The sequence below is a fragment of the Ixodes scapularis genome, unplaced genomic scaffold (assembly GCF_016920785.2).
Source record: "Ixodes scapularis isolate PalLabHiFi unplaced genomic scaffold, ASM1692078v2 PGA_scaffold11__112_contigs__length_91849675, whole genome shotgun sequence".
NCBI lineage: Eukaryota > Metazoa > Arthropoda > Arachnida > Ixodida > Ixodidae > Ixodes > Ixodes scapularis.
In genome coordinates, this window is record NW_024609837.1 from 7,430,430 (window position 1) to 7,456,407 (window position 25,978).

Consider the following 25,978-nt stretch of genomic DNA (forward strand, 5'->3'; position numbering starts at 1 on the left):
TGATTCCAGGTAACTGTTTCACCAAAAGCACAAGCGGGCAGAAGGTGTACGTCAAGAAAAAAAAGTTCGAGTACGTTGCTGCTAAAAAAAAAAAAAGATCTAACAACCAAATACGCAGGACATAACAGGATGACACCTTTCGGACTAAACTTTGAAAGCAAAAATCTAAGCAAAATAAACAAACATAAACAAATCATTGTGTATGCTCGCCTTGATGTAAGTGTATTGAGCGAACTGAATCGCTCGGCCGGTTGAAGAGAGGGAAGCACATTGCCTGAAAGAAGTCCATGATTTTATTTGGAACGCTCATGCGAGGATAAATCCCTCTTGTGGCGTCTGGCTACATTGGAAATTCCGAAAAGAGTGAAATGTAATTACGCAGAAAGGGCAGGAATCGACGGGGTGGCAACCGACGCAGAGATTCATTCATTCATTCAAAGAACCCGATGGGCATTACATTGCGGGAAAGGGGGGCAATCTAGGAAATGTATTCTATTCTTCCACTTATTAATGAGCGCGCTACTAATGATGTAGGGTTAGAAAAAGTTATATACGTAAAGATAGGGGACGGGACAACACATCTTTCATTAAGATGTGCTGTCCCGTCCTCTGTCTTTACGTATATAACTCTTACTAAACCTATATTCTATTCTTGTCGCTCCTCTTTTTGTTTTTTGTTCGCTAGCATTAATCACAAACGCGACCCTGTCAAGATGATACGCACCTAGTACTTAGACACTGCTGGGGCGCATGGGCGTTCGAAAATCCCCGAGCTTTAATTTGTCCCTAATTGCATACGGCAAGCCCGCAGGACGGGACGTCGAGCGCATAAGGGCCATTCAGACAATGGCACTCCACTGCGTTCGAGTACGGAACTGCGCAGTTCTGGTCGCTCGCGAAGCATATTCGCCGCCTTTCATCTCTGACTAAATTAGGATGGCAGACAGGACTTTCTGTTATCCCGCTTCCAGCCCAAGTATCCAACTTTGGATAATGTTTCGGCGTCGTCCAGTGAGCCCCCCTGCATGGATACCCAGCCAGAGCGGTGCGGAAGGTAATCAATCGATATCGGGCATCCCTAGAAAAAAAAAAAAAAAAAAAGAAGCTCTACCACTTTCATCCTATGGGAGTGGTAGAGCGAGCTCGAGTTTCGAGCGCGGCCGGAGGCGTGCCGGGAGACTTGTGGTGAACCAATCACAAGGCAAGAAGAAAAAAAATCAAAACAAATGTAGCAGTCCTGTGGTAATCCATACAGACGCAGCAGCAATCGCGGGGATAAGTCGGGGCGAATTCGTGGGGAACCGGATTCGCGTTCACACACTGTAGGCTGCGTGAGCAAAAGCGTTCCGAACCAAGTAGATATATCTGACCATTTTCTTCCGAAGGCTTTAGTTTCTTTTTTGTTCCGGAGCGCCTGAAAGCTCTTCTTCCGGACCGTGCTCTTGGCATTGACAGGGATACATTGGTATTTTGTTGAGACCGCGTGCAATGGGCATCGGATTCTACAAAAACACCAAGTTTAGAGCGGGTTGTGAAAGATGTAGAACAGAGCGGGGCTAGCGCCTCGGGAAAATAAAATAGTTTGGATACATGGTTTTGCGCAAAAAAAGACGGACACAAGAGAGAAAAAACACGAGCGCAACTTACAACTGTATTGAGGAAACTTTTAGAAAACATATTCACGGCTTCGCACGCAGCCGACCCGGTTTCGATTCCCAAGAGAGGCAGCCCATCTTTTCAACGATTTGGATTCTTTTCTTATAGAATATGACGTGCCGATTGTTATAAATAGAGGTCAGGTAGATACAATATATTTTGATAGGTCGAGAGCGTTCGACAGAGTTAGTCATGAACTGATGTTACGTAAGCTGTCTTCACATGGAGTTTGTCGGGATGTATGAGCTCGGTTTGAAAACTGTTTGTCATCTCGTTCGAACATTCTTCGAGATGCTGACTCTATCTCCGAATTTGTTTTTCCACATCGGATATTCATTAAAGATCAATCCTCGACCCCTTTTTTATATTAATAATGATGTTCAATGGCTGTTTAAGGAGTTTTAAACTGTTACTCCTTGCTGATGATACTAAGTTATTTATGAGCATTCATACTATTTTTGACTCCAATATACTGAAACATGATGTGTCTTTAATTCTCCAGTGGTGTAAGCTAAATCAACTGCCTCTCAAACCCTCAAAAACAAAGCTGTTATCTTTATGCCGACGGCATATTGTCATTGGTGTTACATATAATCTCGACGGAATACCAATAGAGCGTGTATTACTCATGAAAGATCTTGGCGTGAGTGTTGATGGAGATTTATTTATTTAACATTTATAAACCATATATATATATATATATATATATATAGAGAGAGAGAGAGAGAGAGAAACGGTAGCTCAGGATGACGAAAAGTATACAAGAAAGAAAACGCACCTGAGACGGTTGTTGGATTTTTTAAAACATAGTATTGGTAAAGTTGGTCGACGTTTCGGCCTGAGGCAGGCCTTCTTCAAGACTTGAAGAAGGTCTGGCTCAGGCCGAAACGTTCACCGTGCCAAGGAAAGTGTATTTCTTTTTGGCCAAAGGTGCATTGGCCCGCATTGAGCGTCAGTCCCTCAGCTTGGGCTGTTGCCAACGCCGGGCGAAGCCTTTGTCGTGTTCTTCTCGTGTGGCGCCCCACACCAGTTTATCATCTATGTACACACGCACATCAGGAAGATCGTCGAATATCTAGCTCATTGTGCTCTGAAATACTTCCGGAGCTGAAGCGATTCCGAAAGGTAGTCTTAATTATCGGTAACGACCAAAAGGGCTGCTAAACGTGCAAATCTCCGAGGTCTGTTCATCTAGCGGAATGTGATGAAATCCGCTGTTAGCGTCAAGTCGACTGAAATACTTGGCACGCGCTAGCTCGCTCACGATTTCCTCGCGCCGCGGGAGCTGAAAATGTTATCTTTTCAGTGCTCGATTCACGTTTCGAGGGTCCATTCAGATCCTTAATTTGCCTTTTTTTTTTTTTGCAAAATGACTAAGGAACTCACCCAGTCTGAGGGTTTCTTAACCTTTCCAATAATGCCTGCGGCCTGCATGCGTTCCAGTTCTTTCGAGAGGGGTTCCCTAAGTGCGTGCGGCACTCCTCTGTCGGGCTGGACCACTGGTACGGCGTCATCTCGGAATACCGTCTTGTACTCCCGTCGTGTCTTGCCAATGCCGGAGACCAGCCCCGGGAATTCCGACTCCATGTTCAGGTTGGACGCCTTGTCCTCCACTGAACTTACTCGATTCACGAGTCCCAGTTGCTCGCATGCACGGAGACCCAGAATAGCTTGGTTCCTTTTCAAGACGAAGAAATCGAGCTGCACTGGTCGCTTGTCGAGCTGCACAGACAGACGAACGTTTCCGCTGTGTTGAATTTTGCAGCCCCCGTAGTGGCGAAGAATGCTTCTAGTTGGACGCAGTTTCTGTTTCGTCCTGAGCAGGGTTGGGCAGCATCTATGCAAATGTATCGCGATAGTATTTCAAAAATACATTTCGTATCTGTATTTCTGTATCGTGATACATTTTTTTCACCAGTATCTGTATTCCTGTATCTAAAAAACATTTTTTGATGTTTCTTTGTATCCCGATACAATCAGGGTGAAATGTATTTCGTTACATTTCTTGAAAAATACTCCCCCCTCCCCCCCCCTCCAAAAAAAAAAAAGATACAAGTCCGAACGCATATTTTTTTTTTTTTACTTCCGAGGGTACCAGAGTCAAGGAGATGCTGGGGCATTGTTACTATGCTGACCAAGGTTCCTTTTGATTCTGCAAACTATTTTTCTATGCATCGTCTTCTCTCTTCTGAGAAGTGTTGCCTAGTCGGGGACTCGAACCAGTTGGCGCGCCAAGAGTGGAGTCAGAGCATCTTTTGCCGCAGGCCCTTAGGTAGGGATTTCTTGAGTCACTGTTTGCTGGCATCCAATGTCCGCTGCTAACCGTCTCTCTCGCCTTAGCGTACAGAGTACACCCAGCCGGCAAAGCTCAGTCACATTCCCTTGCAGCACGAGCCTGGCGGTGTTTGACTTGGAATAGTAGGAAAACTCACGCTGTGAAGTTCAACACGTATTCAAATGCACCTGCGGCTGCGCCCGTAACATTGCACGGCTCAAAGGTACGTCATCAGCCGACGTGAACGTGACCCGCTGCTCTGGTGATCCGAAACCCAGAAGGAGGCCAGAAGTGGCCAAACTGTGCCATCCCAGACTACGTACTCCCGCGACTCGTCTCGAGACCGCTGTTCCTCGGACAGCTCGCACATGTGTCAGCAATATCAGCTCGCAATGCACGAGGTCTCTGTTTGGATAATGCTAGGCAAAACTTGAGGACTGCAATCTGTGCGTCGGTGGCGGAGGGTCGACAGTAAGGACCTTCAAAACAGGGATGCCACCATATCGTTTTTTCAACCGTAACAGAATATATGACATGTATTCCAAGATGCTTAGGTGGTCCACTATTCTCAAAAATTCCAAATGACACTGCATGCACGATCTTCAACTAGGTAACCTACAACGAAAGTACGTTTTGCCCTTTCATACAGCAGCGTGGTAAAGTTTCATGTTGAAGGCCACACCTACAGATAAAGAATACTAGTTCATTCCACCGTGACATCATGTGATCAATGTTGACAGGATTCCCTCGTCAGACAGAGAGGATGCCATTAAAGGGACCGCGGTCAGCCCTTGATGGAACTTTTTTTTGGGCCCATTAAAGACTCCTTGTCGTCCCAAACCACTACCGTCAAGGCAAAGTGCCAAGCCTAGAGGAAAGTAATTTCGGGATCGAAAACATCAACTTCAAACTTCAAGCTTCGTCTCATTTGGCGTCTCAAACAAATTTTAAAAATGTATTGCAGTATCAGTATTTCTGTATGTGTATTTCTGCCCTCCCTAAAATGTATTCCTGTATTTGTATTTCCAAATACTTTTTGCCCCTTTTTAAAATGTATTTTCGATACGTATCGCGATACATGTTTACAGATATATCTTAGTATCGTTATTTTAGGTGCTGTTTTAATGTATCCCAGTATTTCTATTTACAAATACATTTTTGAGTATTTCTGCCCAACCCTGGTCCTGGGCTTCTCAAACAACGCTCTGGGCAATAAGTTTGCCTGCGCTCCCGTGTCGACCTTGATTTTCACCACGGTTCCCTCGATGCGCCTGGTGACAATCCCGTCGCGTTTGGAGGAAGAACGCTCCTTCCCGGTGGCCCAAATTTCAAGAACGTCGAAGTTACTTTAGCTTTCGTCCCCTTCGGCCACGTCGTGTACCGCTGCCGTCTTATACTCCTACAGCAGACTGCGAAGTGATTCCGTTTGGTGCACTTGGCGCATGTCTTTCCATACGCGGGGCACTTCCTCGGCGGATGAGATAAATTACAATGAGTGCATCTTCTCTGCTCACGCTGTTTGGCTTCTCCTTGTTGAACGGGGTGCATTTTCACACTTTCGCCATCCCACGCTTTGTTCTGTGCTTCGACAGGCTCCTCAACCTTGCAGCACTCTACTGCTACTTCTAGGGTCAGGTTGTTTTTTTTTTCGAAGCAGCTTTTCTTGCAACATCGTGCTCGAAATCCCGTAAACAATCTGATCTCGGCGGAGAAATTCTTTCAAATTTGCAAAGTTGCACGTCCTTGCTTTCAGTTGCAGGTTCCTAAACAATTGCTCATATGGTTCTCCTTGAGCTTGGCGACGCGTGCGAAGCACGTAGCGCTCGTACGTTTCGTTACATTCAGGCAGGCAGTAGTCTTCAAAAGTCTTGACTAGTACGTCGTAGTCGGCTTGCTCCTCTGATGCCGAATTCAGTGTGTTAAACACGTCTATAGCTTTATGGTCCGCGATATGTAAAAATTTGGCGGCCTTCTGTTGCTTACTTTGAGGCTTAGTGGGTTCTGTTGCTAGGAGGTAAAGCTCGATGCGCTGCTTGAATCTTTGCCAGGACTCCGCAGCGTTGTCGCCAAGTTGCAGCGGTTCCGGAGGTCGAAGATCTGTCGTGATGCCGTGAGCTTTTACCTTTGGACCTCAGACACCATGTAAAGGTAGTGTGTTCACGATCAGTGCCAGCAACAAGGACGACCTCTTTATTTTCGAGCACGCGCTCCTTTTGTCTCTTCGCGTGCACGCAGTGTTGCTCCCGCTAGCGTATGGTACGTTGACCACATCCTCATCACCTGGAAGAATCCAGCCTATACAGGCGCTTAGATTCAAGTGCAGGAACTCCCAAGAGATTCAAGCAGGGAAAAGTTATGGTCACCACCTCCTATTTGTGTATATACTATATATTTGTTTATTTATTTATTTACTTTTTTAATTTATTTGGAAGATACTGCTGGCCAACTTTTGAAGGCCAAAGCATGATTTAAGAAGGATAATATAATAAAAGTCAGCGAAGGAAAGAAACAAATAAACATTAAGTAAACCAGTAAGCAGCTTAGTTCTTGGTGTCCTCTCTAATGAAGAAAAGTTCATCAATTGCACTAGAAAATGTAGCAACAGGAACAAGAGGCAACTCCCCAGAGGTCGGACACAGGGCCGCACCAGTTCATGAACATAGTATAATGGTTATTAAGGCCTTATATGTCCAATCGTTCAGTGGATAATCGAAGTCCTTGAGCGAAAACACGTCAACGGCACGAAAGCTATACAAAAACTCGTTGGCGACACGAAAGGTAAAGTGCTATTCACACTTGTCTATAACGCGCGAGTGGGCGGCTTTCTCCGGAGAGCGCTAGACTGGTGGCATTCGCGGAAACCAAGCTAGTCACGTGGCGCAACATGGAACGGCCCGCTCAAGGGGTGTCCTGTCCACAGTATCAGCTTGGTAAGCGACAAAAGTAAAGTGCTTTATGATATATTTTTGTTTGTTGACGACGACATCGCTGATACGCCTTCATGCTTTGGTTCTGTTATTATTCGAGCAATGATGTTTGTAAAAAGCGTGCGAGCATCCTTCCCCGTTCGCCGCCAGCTGATAGAGTGGGCAGGACACCCTTCGAGCGGGTCGTTCCATGTTGCGCCACGTGACTAGCTTAGTTTCCGCGAATGTCACCAGTTTAGCGATCCCAGGAGAAAGCCGCACGCTCGCGCGTTATGGGCAATTGTGATTATCAGTGTACCAATGAAATTGCGCCAAAAGTGCGTCGTCAGAGAGCGCGCTGTCTTCGGAGGTTCGCTATTACGTTTACATAGGCGCTTTGGACTTTCGCGCTTTCGCCTTTAAGTCGTCTTAGTGATAACATAAGAGACCCTGTAACTTTTTCCTTAACGCTGAGAATACAGAAGTGCTGTAAGTTGGCCACGTTCGTATGATTACATAGTGAACAGAACAGCGCACAAAAAGACAAGGACAGGAACATGTACATGCAGCGCTTGTGTGTTGTGCATGTTCCTTCTCTCTGTCGTTGTCTTTTTGTGCGTTGTTCTGTTCACTATGTCAGAGAATACAAGAGGCGACGGCGATTTATATTAAGAAAATGTCTGTTTTCCTCCAACGAAAAAATACATGAAGTTCATTATCATAACCGGGTGGTTATTCCCCATGCATAAAAAAAAACAATGGATGCCGGCACTTCATTTTCACAGCGTGATCATTATCCCCCAACGCAAGGGCTATTTTTGTATTCACCAGCTCACATCTCTGCAACTCGATGTTTATTACATAACGCAGATAATACACTGGGCAAGCGATTGGTTTATCTAAAAATCCTTTTAGGAACTGCCGGAGCATTTAACAACGTCCCTGATTATGAATCGCTGTGTCTCTACGTTCTCTATAGATATCGCAACAACAAAAAAAAAGCGTAATTTATTTCTAATGTATCGTGCCTCGTGTCACTCGCCTGAGATGAAAGAAAAACGGTACTCACATTAAGGAACTGAACCTCGCAGTTAATATAAATGACCGGCATAACAAGTATAGACAAGGCAAATCTCACAGACCGGAAGTACTATATACCTATCTAGCGGTACCGATGTCTCTATAGAGTTTCGTATAAGTAGGGTAGATGAGTCCTACTTACTGACTCTCTTTTGGCACCGTTAACGTTCTCGTTGGGAAAGGTTCTTTGCGTGTTTTTCGGAGCTTCTTTTATTATTTTCATTTCTAGCCGAGAGAAGCGACGTATTTCTGAAAGGCAACAGTCCGGGCCAGGTGTGTGTCGACATGCCTTGGAGAGTTATAGATCCCAGTTACACGTGGATTCTGCCGGAATATGTACATATATTAGTGCTGTGTTGGGAAAATAATCCTTAGCTAAAAATGAAGTGTCCAAGAAAATACAGTCCAGTGAAGGTCTACGAGTAAAAGAAAGCACATATTTTGTTTCTTTCACTTGCATTTATCTACAAAAACGTTATTCTAGGAAAAACTAATTTCAAGAATGGCTTTCGAAGATGGAGGATTGAGCGAGTCGGCTCTTCATACTTGCAATTTATAGCGCACAAGGATCATTCACACATCTAACTGGTGTGCGTGTTTGAGTGTTAATGGTTCTTGTGCGCTGTTGTTTACAAGTATCGAATAATTTCAATGCGCCACAATCAACATATTGGGATCATTAGAGGTTGTTCAATTATAAAGCACGTACACAAAATGGAAAAGGTTGTGTCGAAATTCGCGTCTGCATATGACTAAACATAGCTTTCCGATATTCTAATTTGCAAAGTATAAATTATTCACTATGCGAAGAGTACATAGTGATAGTCATACCAGATTAAAAAGGGAACGCAAAAATGGTAATTGCTTCGCTAAACACGCACTAAAACGAGACTGTCTGGCCAAAGTATCTCCTGTAAGAATGCAGTACTATTCGAAATTTTCACTTTGTAGAAGGCATTACTCTTAAAAGATGTTACTTGTAAGGGTATTTTTTCTTTCAGAAAAAATATTACATCTTGGAAACGTAAGGAACTCGTATTGCATTCTTTTTTCAGGAGCGCGTTGGTATAGCATACAATTTTTCGCTAAAGGGTTACGCATAAAAGACAGATCATGAACAGCACATCTTCCGCATTTTTTTACGAAAGAGTTGCACATAAAAAATAGAACACGGACGGCACACTTGAAAATGGACTGTCCGTGTTCTGTTCTTTATGTATAACTCTTTCGTAAAAAAAATTGTTTTGTACGTTTTTTTTTTATAGATCTCCTTTTTTTTTTACTTTGCTTAACATTATCACCTCGGTAGAATAAAAAGCACATATAGAAGTAGATTTGTAAACCCGTTTCTGTATCTAATACACACTTCGAAGTTTGCAGAATATTTTATAAATCGCACTGGAAACCTTAGTCTGGATTTTCACAATGTATTTCACATACCACGGTTTTATTCCTCTGTGATGCTTTATTTAGCTTTGCAGGTGGGAGCCGCTACTCTCTTCTTCAACTGTTTCCCTGCCCATCTGATAGGCCCCACTAAATACGCCTGCAGGGAGTTTTGGGGCACCTCAATCTTACATTTTACGTAAATACACACTAAGTTATATTTGCCTAATGCACTGAATCGCGTTACAAGACGTTCGTGCACTAGGAGCATACATAAGTGAGCGAAACGTTGGCACAGGCAAGCTGCTATACATTTTGATTCAGAGTAGTTATGGAGCAAATAATGAAGTAAACGATAGCTCAACACGAGGGCGAGAGGTAAAAAAAAAAAGAATTCAGCAAAACTCACCTTATCCTTGTGGCTGTTCCTTTGTTGCTTCCCTCGGCATTAACATTTTAGTTTTTTTTAATGCTATCATCTGAATATGAACGCCTTTTTTAATACCAAGGGCAACGACAAAGTCCTTTCATTGTTTTACAGAGATGAAAAGCAAATCTCTCGTTTATTTTGATTTTACCGCTCAAGAATAATGACCTGCCTTGTTCTTCACCTCATAAAGACGTCGTTGCACTTTGAACAGTTTTCATGAGGTACCTAATTACCTCGTGAGGCAATTAATTTCTAAAGCGAGCAGGCAGGTAGTTCCTAGAGTTTGCACTCATTAAATTGTTACAACTTGAAGGACTAAGTATGAAAATAAATGAATCCATTGCTTTTTATACTTTTCGCGGAGGCTAAAAAATACAACGTTGAAGTAATCAAGAAAAAGAATTAATAAAATTAATTGGTCGGGAACGCGGCAAGTTATAATTTGTTTTAGCGGTACTCCGTCTTAGTGGAAGAGGAAAAATGGACTTGTATAAAATCTTCGTGACATTTCTATTGACAACATTAATATCAATTAATGGCGAGCAAAAAAAATTAAATGGAAGTGGTTGCACGCGAAACTTTTTGTTTTCAAGTAATTATTTCTAAAGGACGTCCTGAGATGGTGTTAGGGGTACTCGTAAAATGTTTTTTTTTTTCTTTCTTAAGTATTCTCGATTATTAAACAATACAATATATCACACTATGTGCCGAACTGAGCCTGACCAGATATTAAAGATAAAAAAATGATGACGCTTACAATTCTCCGCAATGCCGAATTAGAGCGCAGCTCTTTAGGAGGGGGAGGGAAGGGTACGCAGTGATGGGATTGCTGCGCCAATTGCGCCAAACTGCGCCAAGGGGCTAACCGTGCTACATCCTGCTACATTTTTCCAAAATATGGGTAATCTGCGCCAAGTTTCAGGACCAGTTTTGGTCGCCATTCAAACCGAAACTAAACTGAGTACCGTCATTGAGCATGTGTGAGCTAGGTGGCGCAAGCGGCCGCCCGACACAAAGTACCCTACATCAATCGTGGCATTGTAACTCTGGAGCCGGTGAAAAGAAGGGACGTAGGAGAGGCACAAAACTCCAATGTCAGTATTGATCCAGCTCGCCTGCACCCTTGCTTTAGTTACATCAATCGTCCATCCGGTTTCGCATTGTTTTTTCCGCCGTCCCTTCTTTCGCGCGCTCGTCGTCTCGTGAATCTCGTCTCGCGTTTTTTTAAATATTTTTTCAGCGATAGATGCGGGCGTGTGCGGACGCTCCGACGCTAACGTACTGGGTACCAACCATGCCGTCACGCTGTGAAACGAAATTACGTTTTTGCGCGGCGGGGGTTACTTTTTGAACTGAAGCACTCGCTTCTGAAAGCAACGGCCGTGGGAAAACTATTTGGTCACTACCGGCAAGTCCGCACGTCGCTACAGATATGGAGCTTCCTAAACTGAAACATAAAGTCCGCCGCATGTTCATCAACATTCCTGTTCTTGTTTAAAACATACGCTACTACCAAAATCTCTTTTTAACTCAAAGACTGCTGTGTGGAAGTATTGACTACGTAGGTTTCTCCTGGTTGGCTTTCTTTCGAGAGGGACCCGGGCACATGAAAAATCTGTCGCAAAAGAAAGTTGGTGAAGAGAAGTGAGCTAAAACAAAGAAGGCAATATCTGCACGCTGAACCCGCACAGCGCGCTTGTTTGTCTCGCTTTCAGTCGTTGCACAAAGCGCTCCAAGAACGTTTTGACCCTGACTCGCGATGTCCTGCATCGATGCGCTCAGGTTATTTTTTTCTGTATGTTTAGCTTGTACCTCGCCAGCCGGCCTTGCAAGCACGTGCCGCTGGACTCTTTATTGTCGCATGCTGGGCAGTTACATTTTGCATACATTTTTGGAAACCAGTTGGCGAAAGAGCGGAGGGGCATGGTTTCGGTTTCGATCGAACAACCGCCTCCGCTCGTGCGACGAAGCACGTGCTGCTGCAAGCCTGCCGAAGTTGCCCTGACGTGCATGCAAGCATGATTGCACGACAGAGGCACCAGCCCGGACGCTTGCTATCCACTGTTTTACATTTACTTTTGATGAAAATCTGGCATGTCGGGAATCAGTAAAACGGTGGCAAGCGGTTTTTCGGAATTGCGCGGTAACACGTACAGCACTGTACACTTGTGGAATGTCTCAATGTCTCTTTGGTGACATTGAAAGTGGACATTCATTACTAGCTTAAGCCAAAGCGAAGCTTGAAAAGCAAGAAATACCTGCTAGTTGTGATGCACCTCTTTCTTGTGTGCAATTTTGTATTGCACTGCAGTAGCTATGTGTTTCATCAGTCGGAGACTGCTTCCGTTCATTATATTATATCACTAGTCAACCTAATGCTGTGATATCTACTACTAAGCTGGTCATTTTCAAATAAAATTTAATATGTGAAGTTTGGTTTTCAAATAAATTTTAATATGCAAGTTTGGTTCTTATCTACCTATAGTGGGTGCATATATATGTATAATTTAACTGAAGCATTGCAAAATGTGTCATGTCATTGACAATTCAGTTACACCTTGAAAGACTCCTAGGTGGTCGAACTTGACCATAATTCGTTTATTTCGGCGAGCGAAGTGCCCTTCGTTTGTCCAGCGCCTAAAACGAATATTTTTATTTTTCTAAGAATATCTGCTCCGAAAGCCACTTTTGGTGCTCCGAAACACTGTTTTGGCTGCTCCAAAGGCCACTTTTGCTGCTCCACAACACTCTTCTGGCTGCTCCAAAAGGTGCTCCAAAACGGCTTTGGCCAATCACATCACTGGATACGGTTGAGTGGCGTCACGTGTGATGTGCCGTGTGACGTCACGAGCTTAAAATGTTTCCGCTAAATATATCGGGAAAACTTTTTCGCTAAATTTAGCAAGAAAATTGTCCCACTAAATTTAACAGTAAAATTTCCCCGCTTAATTTAGCGGGGAAATTTACCCACTAAGTTTAGCGGCAAAATGTTTCTGCTATATTTATTTAAAAAATTCCCCGACAAATTAAGCGGGAAAATTTTGCCCTCGTGACGTCAGAGGTGACGTCATATGTGACGAAGTTATTATGGAAATGTCCCAAAATGCAACGCGCGGTTACTCTGAGGGCGATGCCGCTCATGCAGGGAACGGGCGCCTAAGAGCTGCGCCCTAAAAGTACAACCGCAAATCAATGACGCCTTCTAATCACAACGAGTGTAATATAAGCGCTTGAATATTCCGGTCAAGGCAGTACATATTTTGTAAGATGTCACGATTAAAGAGGGAGAATTTCGATCCCATGGTAAATAAAGTATGTTAACGTTACGAATTATTTTTAAAATTAATTATTAGACGTGGTTAATAGAAAAACCATGATTTTCCAGGCATGAACGTAAGAACTTTTCAATTTTGTATTGAATATTAAGTTTTAACTTGTAGAGAATTTTCAAAATAATCCTACTATTGCAGTTTGAAAAACTGGTTTCGAAATGTGACTACGGGTGTGTAAAACAAAAATCGCAAAACGTCTCCTTGTGATTTAAGTACGCCAACATAACCAGTTCTAACAGAAGCTGTGAGCCAATTTGCTCCATAATGAAAATTTAAAAAAAAATAAAGGAAACATTTCCTTCATATAGCTGCAGGATACATAAATATATGAATGCTGAAACAAAATGCACTGGGCAAAATAAGGCGCCAATAAAATTATTCGTCCTCTATTTAGTGTAAAACCAATAATCCAATACTGAACTGAGCGTCAGTATGAAAGCCTAAAAAAATCACCGCCATAAAAAACGCCCCAAAGCCCTGGAGAGATTCAAGTAGAAGGCGTGTTTGATTGTATTATTTAATAATGGATAATATCTGCAAAATAAAAAAACAACCTTGAATGTCTTTGTCAACCGAACAAGTACAATAATTAAAAAAAGGAAGACCTCCATCTAAGCCCTAATGGAAAGTCAACGTTTTGAGGTCTGCTCGGCCTGTTGTTCAGGAGTGACCGTGGCGATAGCCGCTGAGGGAAAGTATTTTTAATTTCGTGTTTCTTTACGGTGGTTCTTTTTTTTTTTTTCATTTCTGGCGTCTCAATGTTTATGGACGTAGGCGGTTGGTAAAGTGCCCAGGGACGTTATTATATTTCTGGCGTAGTTTTTACGTGCCACGATACCAAGAGAAGTCTCTGTCGATGGTGAGTTTCAACGATGAGTATGCAGGGATTCTTAAAGGCACGTCGTTTTGGCGAACTCTTCGATGACAGTTCTTGGTGCCGCCGATGTATAAGGCTGGGCAATCCGCGCAGGAAATCCTATAGACGACACCTCACGCTTTCTTTATAACGGTGTGATATTTTGGTCGTGACACATAAGCCTTTCAAAGTTTAATATTGGCTTATCAGCTGTCTAGATCCCCTCTCTATTCAGCACACGTTCCAACGCTTCAGTTGCCCCTGGCATATCTGGAACGCTGATGTGCGTGGTTTGCCGAGACCGCGTAGCATACTTGAGTGTGGCTGCTAGCTGGTGCTGATAACGTTTTTCCATGCGGCGATCAGTGCGGTGAATAAAACAGCATTCCCTCTGAGGTCAGCGAAAACGTTTGCTCCTCATATGTTTTCTGTCAGCCTCAGTAGAGAGAAATGGCCTTGACCTGGACAAGAGTGTCCTGTCCACCGACGCCCAATGACCGGGAGGATGCTTTGAGTCAAAATGAAGACAGCGTCCAGTATGCATCAATTTTTTGTATGTAGAAATCGTGAACTCTTTCTCTCTGTATTCTTATCAGCTCATCACGAAACAGCAAGTTGATGTCCTTTTTGCGTTCTACAGTAAACTGTATGACCGGTGCGATGAATTTGAGGTGCATCAACAACTTCTCCCTAGGATACCAAGGGCTTCGCTCAGCCGATTGATGAACTGCGTCGCGAGATCTGAGCAGAAATACAGGGTGTCATATTAAGCGTTAAAAATAGTAGTGACACTTATGGCAATTTTATGGAACTTACAAAAAAGGTGAAAGAACTGCGAGTAGGGATACAGCAGTTAACGACCCGGAACCAGGAGTTTGACATCAAAAACACCATGCTACGAAAAAAACAAAATTAGAAAATGAAAATACACAAGCTTTTCAACAATCTGGAAATCAAAGGGGTGCCCTCGCAGGGAGAGAGCCAAGATAGAGTAGAAAGAATTGGCAGCATCCTGGATGAACCCGTCACAGACTCCGACATTGACATCTGTCACCGTGTCCCAACGTTCCAAGAAGTACAGCAATACATTATTGTACGGTTCGTCCAGCGTACAAACAGAAATGAAATCCTTCCAAAGGCAAAAAAAGCATAAACTAACGACAGCGGCTCTCGATTGCGATGGCCCAAGCACCCCAGTTTACGTGATTGAACAGATGACAGAACCAGAACAAATTACGGTACGCAATTACTATCTTGGCAGATTCCCAATCTTCTCAACCTCCATCCTGGCTTGATCGATATAATCGATCATAATTCAAACCTCTTGACTTTCAGAAAACAATCAAAAACATATTTTTTACTTTCCGCATAATGCCGTTGTCTTCTAAATGATGTGTACAGATATAATTGTAGTAATCTAGTTCATATATTTTTGTTGTATATGGCGACTTATTTATTTTTCATTGCAAGAGCATATGTAGTGTAGTGTTCTAGTTACTGTGTACTTTTTGTTTATGGTTAACTGTAACACTCTACCACTAGTCTGCCTGCTGCATCTGCTGCATCTGCTGCAAGTGTAGTCTGGTGCTAGGGGCCTGGTCAGGTGACTTACTGTTACCTTTTGCCTCAGCACCATGACAATCCTGTATTGTCAAAAGTTCCAATAAACAAACAAACAAACAGGAGGAGACAAAAGGCTGCTCGGCGCCGCCATCGCACGATAAAATATGGGGGTATAGTGAAATTATGTCTGGGCTAAAGGCAAAAAAACGTCTGCACGTAAGGTGACACCTCTGACCTACTCAGAATTAACAGTCAAAGCGATGTCAAAAAAATTGTCAGCTAGGATCTCGTAAACTTCTCGTTTTAGAAATAGTTTTTCTCGTGACGGGTGGCCAGCAGGAATGCAAATATTATGACTGCTTATCTTTAAATAAAATGTTGAAATGTACGAGTATTACCATTCACATTTTTCTATCATGCATTTGTAAGGTCGCAGTATTCAAAATAAACGTGACAAGCTAGATTTATTGCTTCCACCATTATCTGTTAATCTCGACGCGATGTTATTTATTGAGACATGGCTCACTGTAAACGAGTCTCCGCCTTATTTAAAAAAAAAAAAAAACCTACAGATGGAAAAGCTCCTGCAAAACAAAAAGGGGTGGTGGAATAGCGATGCATTTCAAGAATAATTTACGCTACGAAGTTCTCAAAGACTGCAAATTAATGAACAATAATATTGAGTGTCTGCTTGCCAAACTGGAGTCTGTAAATATTGTGACTGTGACTATGCCGCCCTCTGTCAACGTCCCTGAATTGTTGGAAACTTTTGATAACTTTTTTTAAATTTCTGGGCACATGTTCACTGTCATTTTTTATACTGGGTCACATTAACATCAATACAATCTCCAGCGATGGACATGCAAAAAAAATTCGGAACATTTTGAATCAGTACGCCTGTAACAATACTATACCGCTACCCACCAGCGTGGGTCACCAGAGTGCCACATCCATTAATATTTGCATCACAAATTTAATTACAGATAACGCTATATGTAGTGTTTTCACGGAAGACGTGAGTCTTCCCATCTTTTTTTTTTCGTTTTATTTTAGAAAAACTCAAAATAAACTGAAACGCTTTTCTTACAAAACTCTAAACGACGAAACCCTGATTACCTTTAATCACATTCTTATGGAGACTAAGCGGAAAGAGTCACAAGAATGCGAGGATTTTGCGTTTAGTTATGTGATATCTAGGCTTAAAGAGTGTTATGATATAGATTTCCCTTTAAAGCGATCATATAAAACAGCAGGAAGATCAAAAAATCTTGGGCCACCGCTGAGTTAGCCTAAAAATAAAAAAAGAATAACATGTATCACGTTTTCCTGCGTTCGCACGAACCCAGCCTGCTCAATGACTTCAAAAAAGTAGGGAATAAAATAAACTCCGATTCAAAGAAATCTCAGCGCCAATATTGCCAAAACAAATTTATGTCAGTCCACAATTACAAGATTTAACGGACCAGAGAACCCAGATATAGGAAAACCTATAGTACTATAGCAAAATCTAGAAAGATAAATAGTTTTTTCGCCCCCTTTACCTTCTTTACCAGCGTTCCTATCACTTCTATTAAGGCGTAATTCACGAACCCTAAAGATTTTAGTCTATCGATTTGGCTTATCACACACTTTCCTCCAAGGCCATCCTAAACCTTTTTTCTATCTACTGTTTGTTTATCGTTTTATGCTCTCCACCGGGCACTTCGTAAATAAAGCTAAGAATGTTCACGCAAAAAAGATCTAGGAGAGGGATCTATTGTTTTTTTAAGCATAACTAGATACAAAACATGGCTCCTTTCTAACTGAAGTGATTTAAGTTATATAAGTTTGATTTCTATCAGGTAAATGTGATTTAAATCAAATGAATATTTTACCAGTCGTAATAACAGAAAGCATGCAAGCGAGCTGCCAACTCGCAACACCTTGAGATTACGACACTTACAAACAAAAAGTAGACCACAAACGCAATGTTCGGGCCGTGTCGGCGCGGACCGTGCCTGGCGCAAATCCCAAATTGTTAATTACAAACATTGTGTCAGTTGATCGTTTTAGAGCAAATAGAACCAAACAAGCGAAGTAAAATGTCAACACGGCGCCGTTAAAAAAATCATATTCTGCAGTTTTGTAGTTTTCAAGTGTATAAAAGAAAACGTATAGGACTCCACCAGCACAGTGGGAGAGTGCGCGTTTAATGCTTAGGAAGTTTTGGGTTAAACTCTGCAAACTTTTAAGTCTTAAGTTCATAATCTGTCAGGCTCACGCCGGGCTCAAGCGCATATTAAAAAATAAATTGTTGGGCTCGGGCCGGACTCGTGCGTATGTCTAAACATTCTGTCGGACTCGGGCCGGGCCCAGGCCGGGCCTAGAGATTCCGGCCCTGCAGTGCTCTAGTGTGTTGTACACCCTTAGTTCCCAAGTCTCGGCTGTTCAAGGTGTTAACTAGATTCTTTTTTTTTTGTATAATTTTGTTTTAGCTTGGAAACTCTATCCAACTTGCCGATATGGGCAGAAATATTAAATATCAACAGAATCCCCAACCTTAAAAAACAAAATGGCGCGCAATGATGTTTTTTTTTTTCTCTCCAGCTTTGATATTCACCATACCATAGTTTTGTTTAACCCGAGACTGGGGTATTTCGGAAAAGGGACGAGAAGAAAAGAGGCCACAAGGAGGCGACGTCTCAAACACAGCTAAGGATTTTATTCCATCGTATGCACTTTTATACACACCTCGTCCACACACCACCAACCAAGTCAACCAATGACAACATACCACCCGGAATACACTAAGCCAAACATAGGCCCAAAACATTACAAACGAAAAATCTTTCAGCCAGACAAAAGGACAAGATAAGCCTCCGACTACACAAAGTCAACAAAGAACCGTTAAAAGGTTTTTTTCAAACCCGCAAACACACGGAACCAAAGGGAAAGAGGGCATACAAGACCTAATTACACAAAGCCAAGCAACAAACCATTAAACTAGCCGGTACTTAGTCACCGTAAAGAAAAAAAAAAAAAAAAAAAACGGCAACCGGTCATTCTAACCCGCACTACAAATTGAAGGAAAGCGGAAGAGGGTAACCATGAACCAAAATACACAAAGGGGAGAATGCAAAAGTTCCAACCTCAACTACACACTTGAAAGAAGTAACAAGGAATACCAGAACAAACAATATGTCCTGCACCTGTACTGCATCTTTGTAGGCAGCGCACAAAGTGCTGGATAACTATAAAAAAAAAAAAAAAAAAACGGGGGGTTTACATCTTGAGGAATTTTCTTGAGCTTTCTCCTAGATGCATTGATGGCTGGCTAATACAATTTCCCATCGACTTAATTCGGACTGTTTCCTTCACTACCCTTTTTATCTCATTTTCCTCTCGATGTATTACCTCCGTTTCCGACCGAAACACCTTACAATTGTTGCACTCACACACGTGCTTGGCGATCTCCCGAGTTCGGTGCCCCGTTTTTTACATTTCTTTTATGCTCGGTCAGTCTGTCATTCACGCACCGCGAAGTTTGCCCCACATGTCTAAAACCACATGCTAAGGGTATCTCATATACTACCTCCTTTGCAAGCCACTGACCTGTCCTGATGTTGCCTTCTGCATTCCTTTGGAGGTGCAAAGAACGGAGTCATCCTGTTTAATTTGTAATCAGATGAAAACACTACGTCAACTCCAAATCTGTGAGCACTCGCTTTAAGGTTATGCGAAACACTGTGGTAGTACGGGACTACGGCAACTTTTTTACTTCTTTCTCTCGTTGTTCCATTTCTCTCGCCGAAACTTGGGGAGAGCTGCCTCGTGATGAAAACTTTATCATAACCCGCATCCTCTAACCTCACCCACAGCCTTTTGAGGGCTTGGCCTACATAATGAAGACATGACTTCTTTAGAGCGTTTCCGATTATTGATTTGACCACCCCAGCCTTCACAGTCTTTGAATGGCAGCTTCTTCTACTTAAAACTGGCTTTGCCGATTCTTTTCCGTACTCCCAGCACACTCCTTCTTGCACGTGAATACGTAAATCTAGAAACTGCAAAACTCCTCTGTCTGGCCCTTTAACAGTAAAGGTAAGTTCTGGTGCTGAGGCTCTCACCAGACTCTCTATTCGCGACTCCAGCGACCTATAGGGGGCGCCACCACCAAACAAACATGGCGGCTGAGTCCAGGTCGCGTCAGCTCGGCTGCGCCGCCTGAATGGGTGGCGCATTCAATTTAACAAATTTTCTTTTGTTGAATGCCCAATTTTATGGGTATTTGAACTGAGACAGTTAAGTGTAGCCGGTGCGCATAAACTTGCCGAGCATAGTTTTGTTTTCCCGGTGTTTTTTGTTCTTTTCATGTCAAACTTTATTTTTGGAGACTTCGTTCAAAACCGAAACTATGGGCTCCAGAGGAACGGTATTAGACTCTAATTCATTTTCATCGTCTAAGGAAAGCGGCGAGGGCTACAAAATTGTTCCACCGAGAGTAATTTTTAGCTAACTCGCAAGCCTCGACCATGCGACTTATCTGTCCGCGAAATTGAGCTTTTGTGCCTGTCCGCGTTTCAAGAAACAGCTCCAGTCGTGTGCTCGGTCAAGAACACAAGCTGCAGGAAAATTACGAAAATTAAGCAAGCGCTTCTTGAGCCAAGGACCATGTCAACTCGCTGGCGCTTCACTAAGCAGCTGCTACTCGTATTTCGATCAATTCAGGTTTTAGTAGCAACCGAGAAGTCATTTTGACGAATATGCGGATTATGTATTATATTAAGCGAAGCGATATTAGTATATTCTTCGGGTTGAAATATAAACTTAATTAACTAACTATTAGGTGAACTGCTGAATAAAAGTATATTTGACAGACAGAGATACTACTTAAACTTAGCCAAATGGTTCTAGCCGGTAGAACGGAGACGAATGTGGACAAACTGAGGAGAGTCTTCATCGGAGATTCACGCAGAACCTTTCTGCATTGAACTTGACGTCGAATCCTGAACGGATAAAATGAGTATTTTTTGTGGCCGGTCAACCTGAGCAATGTAGACGTATATTGCTACTGGCTTCGACAGGGGTTATAATATAAATATTGGAGGCGCGATAGATCCTAATGACGTGACAGCTTCTAACTTTGCGAGACGCGTCCCCCCCCCCCTTTTGAAAGCAGATAATTTCCCTCGTTAATCATATGCAGCGAGCAAATTTTCCGAATCAAGTAATTGCGAAATTAGCCCAACTCCTTCAATGTGGTCTTTTTCGGCGAAAAGCCGCCAAGATGAATAGCCAACGCACCGGCCGGCGTTAGTGGCTAAATTAAATTGAAGCTAATCGAGCACAACCAAACTCAAGGAACGCAGCTATCGAACCTTCCCATTCACTTGACTGCAACATTGGTGTTCCCTCCAGTGAAACACTTCGTCTGTCGACCTCAGTCCACTGTTCTATATCCTTATAAAGAAACCACTTATCAGTTACCAAGTAGTCGTCACTTTGAATGTGATTAGAGACAGACGAGAAATCAAAACGTTTTTCCGTGATTCCTCGTCATCCAAAAACTTGAAAGCACGCGACCGTGCGTAGTGGAGTAAACGGGCTTTCAAACACGTGATGGAAAGAAACAATCTGCTGAGGCTTCACCACACTAATGAACACTCAGGCAAAGTTAAGAAATTTTCGGACCTTCGTCCAATTACATTGCTCGCCCCCGCACCGACAGCACGTGTCCGCGAAAGCCATCAGTGACGCGGCGGGGCGCGGAGCGACCTGGACCGACTGGTTCCCGGTTTTCCCGCTTGGCGGCGTCCGTTTTGCTGGAGTCGCGAATTGCTCCCGTATCCTTCCCATGAAAGCTCATGACCGCAATGTCATCAACATACCTTCTCACTAAAACTTCACCCGACCCCCAAACTGCCAGCCTTTCCGAGATCGCGTTATCCAAAGAGTTTAAATAAATTTCTGCCAAAATAGGTGCCACCGCAGACCCAATACACACACCCTTCTTTTGAATCAAAGGATGTCAAAGGATGTCAAAAAATTGTCAACAGTTGCGCTATAGCCCATCACAGCTTAAGAAGCCCAGGTTATTATGTTCACACATCTTCGTTTTGTAATCGGACATTGGGCGTTCTTATTAGCCGAGGACGACATTTCACTAAAGCGATAATCCGAAGCTCGGGACTCGTCACGCCCCGAGTTTCTTGATCTGTAAGCGACACTATACATCGTTTTTTATTTTTATTTATTTATACTGTTAGCCCGTAGGGGCTGTTACAGGAGTGTAACAGATATACAAAATAGAACACTAAGTAGTACATATGAAGGCACATTTTTGAACACTACAACTCACGAAAGACAAGAGTACACTATTTTGGTAAACCACACTGAATACACAACAAAAACATTTTTACGTATAATATCTTCTCAGTGCTAAAACTTACAAGAGCGTACGCTGCTGAGCGCGCAAAAACAACATCAAACAAAGGCTGATAAAAAAAAAAAAAAAACAAGAACACATGAGCAGATAATAAATGGAGTCACGGAAGTCCCAATCCATTTAAGTATCAAGAACATATAATCTAAATTATCCAGTGCCAGAGGGAAAGGTTCGCTAGTATTGATTATACAATTTAGAAATGCATGTTTCAAAAGAAGCTAGGGTATCACTTAATACTATTTCTTCGGGGAGGTTATTCCACTCCGATATAGTTCTTGGAAAGAAAGAATACTTATATGTATCATTACTTGGTTTCTCTAAATTTATTTGACATGGATGAGTACTTCTTAGATGCCTAGATACACGGGGCGTTATATAGTTACTTGTATTAAGGTTAAACATTTGATTTCTCAACAGGAATAGGAATTTTAAACGAGCTATTTTCCGGCGATCAGAAAGGAGGGGAAGACTTAACTGTTTAAGCATTTCATTTACTGATTCGGTTCTTCGATACTTCGACAGTACAAACCTAGCAGACATTCTTTGCACCCTTTCTAATTTGCTTATTTGGTAACTTCTAAAAGGATCCCAGATAACACAAGCGTATTCTAAAGTTGGCCGTATTAACGTTTTGTATGCAGTTAATTTTGTTTCAGGTGGAGCGTACTTAAGGTTGCGCTTAAGGAACCAGAGCTTTTTTTTGGCTGTGGAGCAGATGCTGTCAATATGTGCGTTCCAGCTTAGATCAGACGATATTGTAACGCCCAGATATTTAAATTGAGAAACTTTAGTCAAAGGTTGGTTATCAAATTCGTACACAAATGGAAGAACGTTTTTCTTTTTGTTAGTTATCACAGAAAAGACTGTCTTGTCACGATTAATTTTCATTCTCCATTGCTTACACCATTCTTGTACTTGCTGTAAAGAGTAATTTAACTGTACCTGATCATGGTGACAAGAAACATTTGTATACAACAAGCAGTCATCTGCGAACAACCGAACAGTAACATTAGGCCCTACTTTTTCCGTAATGTCGTTTATATAACACAAAAATAATACGGGCCCCAATACAGACCCCTGGGGAACGCCGGAGGGTACACTTACAATAGCTGAATTCTTTTTGTTTACTTGCACATACTGTATTCGATTTGTGAGGTAGGCTTTAATCCACAAAACAATGTTTTCATTTACACCCAGGTTTTGTAATTTATGAATAAGTTCAAAATGAGGCACCCGATCAAAGGCCTTTGATAGATCCAAACATATCGCATCAATTTGCCCTCTATTATTAACAGCTTTGGCAAAGTCGTGTACAGTTTCAGCAAGCTGTGTTACAGTCGAGAGTGACTTTCGAAACCCATGTTGGTTAGAAAAAAATATGTTTGAATCTTCAAGAAACCTATACAGCTGCTTAGACACAATATGCTCAAGTATCTTACAACAAGCACACGTCAGCGATATTGGCCTATAATTTTTAACTGAATGCTTATCTCCCGATTTGTGCACTGGTACGACTCTCGCTGTCAGCCAGTCCGAAGGTACCTGATGGCGCTCTAAACTTTTACTGAAAATAACGAATAGGTACTTGGACACCCACTCCGCGTAACGCTTTAAGAATGAGTTGGGAATTTCGTCTGGTCCCGGTGATTTTTTTGTGTCGATCTCTAGTAGTAAGGCAAAAATACCCTGCTCAGAGATAATCAGATCTGGCATAGCCGAGAGCCGCGCGCTTCTTATCTCTTCAACGCTTTTATGTGTGTTTTCACTATCTACAAAAACAGAGTGAAAAAAATTATTAAACACGTTTGCCATTCTGGCGGGATCAGTAATGATACGGTCATTATCGGTGACATATTCCACACCCACCCGTGACGGCGCGAGATGACGCCAAAATTTTTGTGGTGATGTCCTCATAAATTGAAGCATGGATTCTGAAAAATACTTTTCCTTTGCGTCCTTTAGTTTACATTTCAGGGTACGCGATAGTTCTTGAATAAGTGTGGTATTACGAGTTTTTTTCTTGCGGCTGCGGGCTATCTTACGTTTGAGTTGAATTATTTCTCGGGTAACCCACGGGTTTTGTCTTGCCACGCGCTTAACCCTTTTTGGAACGAATCTATCCAAACAGAAGAAAACTACGCTTTTAAATTGATTCCATAGTTCATTTAAGTCTTCCACACCCTCTAGAGAAGAAAGCTGTAATTCTAAATGGTCGAGAATACTGACGTCATCGGCTCTGTTAAAGTTATACACTTGCGTGGTTAAGTACTTTGCGGTTCTGCACGTTGTTGCGACTTTGCAGGATAGCAATACCATCTTGTGATCTGACAGTCCGTCTTCAACGCTTACTTCATAATTTGTTAATTGTTCAGAGACAAAAATTAAGTCAAGTATAGAACTAGATGACCCAGTTATTCTAGTAGGTTCTTGAACCACTTGAACAAGATCGTTACAAAAAGCGATGTCCAATAAAAGCTCGCCATTGTTGGTTTCAGTTGGTCCTGGTTCTAAGTCATCCCATTTAACTCCGGGTAGGTTAAAATCACCAGCAATTATCATCTTGGAGTGATCGGTCACATTTTGTTGTAGGTAATCATGAATAGCCTCCAGATACGTAGTTGGGGAATCAGGAGCTCTATATACTCCACCAATCACATAGGTATGTCCACAAAACGTCATTTTGCACCACAAGCTTTCAGTATCAGCGCAGTCGGCCATCAAGATGCAGGCTATGTTATTCTTATAGATAATAGAAACTCCACCTCCACGGGATCCTCTGTCTTTCCTGATTATTTTGTAGGATGGCGGAAGAAGCTCGGAATCACTTATCTGGTCGTGCAGCCAAGTTTCAGTAACAACAACAATATGAGGGTTATGTACTAAAAGTAGGTGCTCCAATTCGTCCACTTTATTAACAAGGCTTCTCGCGTTCAAATTAATAAGCCGGAGGCATTCTTCCTTCTCAATTTTTGATCGTCATTTATTTTCCGACCGTGAACCCCGGGAATCCGTGACTTTTTCGCGACAGCCAACAGCATCATTCCAAATAAACGTCTCGTCACCGATCTGCATCTTATCGTGTACAAGCCTCACACGTAATCTTCGGGACCTTTCTTCACTTGCACTTTGCCAAAGATTCCGTCTCTTGTGTAAAGTAGCATGCGAATAATCATTGGACACCGATATCTTTGACCCTTTCAGTTTCTTGCAATTCTGGAGTACTTGAACTTTTTCATTGTAATCATACAGTTTCATGATGACAGGGCGACATTTACCTTCATTTTTTTCCCAAGTCTATGAATTCGCTCGACCGTGTTCACAGTCACGCCTAGCTGTTGTTCAAAAACGTCACTAATTACCTTAGTTTTCAAGTCATCATCTGTTTCGCTGCGAGTTTCGGGAATACCAAACACTATTAGGTTGTTTCTTCTAGCCCTATCTTCAAGATCTGTTATTTTAGTCTGTTGTATGTGAACTAGTTCTTCTAACTTTTGAACTGTTCCCCGTAGCTGAACAATATCTTGATTGCTCTTCTGGAGGGCGTCTAGAGCCGTTTCAAGGCGGGTAATCTTTGCAGCCATTTCGTCCTGTCTTTGTTGGGACGTAACCTGGTTTTCCTTCACTTCTTTAATTTCACTACTCATTTGCTTTTGATTTTCAAGAACTTGTTTAATCATTTTTTCTAGTGTTGTATCCGGGCCCGGATTTAGCTCGACGTCCCCAGAAAGAAGCAAGAATAAATTATCCCGACACTGCAAGGCACAGGCAAAAAACACTCGTGGGCACGGCAGAACAATAATACATCGGTTGTCAGATTTGAAACACATGCAATCGCCTTCACTAACCTGTTGTATCACGAAAAGAAGGGGCATGTTAGATGACTTGTCGCTCGGACGGTTGCCGTGCCCACTGACGAAAGCTGCTTCGGGCCGTGCTCTTGTACCCTTCTGGCCTTGAGTCATGGTTGCTGCTTGATGTCCGTGCAATACGCCGATGCTGACGTGCGGTAGCAACGTTTGCGCTTGGTTTGGCCTTGCAAGTCTTGGAACGATGGTTGCCGCCCCCCAACG

At 42.5% G+C, this 25,978-nt stretch overlaps 1 protein-coding gene across 1 annotated transcript in view; it reads right to left on the reverse strand.

The window, feature by feature from the left end:
* Nucleotides 1–25,978, reverse strand: part of LOC120844670 — a 51,363-nt gene that overhangs the window by 25,066 nt on the left and 319 nt on the right. Inside the window, exon 3 of the mRNA XM_040216587.1 lies at nucleotides 25,343–25,949. Coding sequence (XP_040072521.1) covers nucleotides 25,343–25,949 — 607 coding nt within the window. The remainder of the gene's footprint in view (nucleotides 1–25,342; nucleotides 25,950–25,978) is intronic.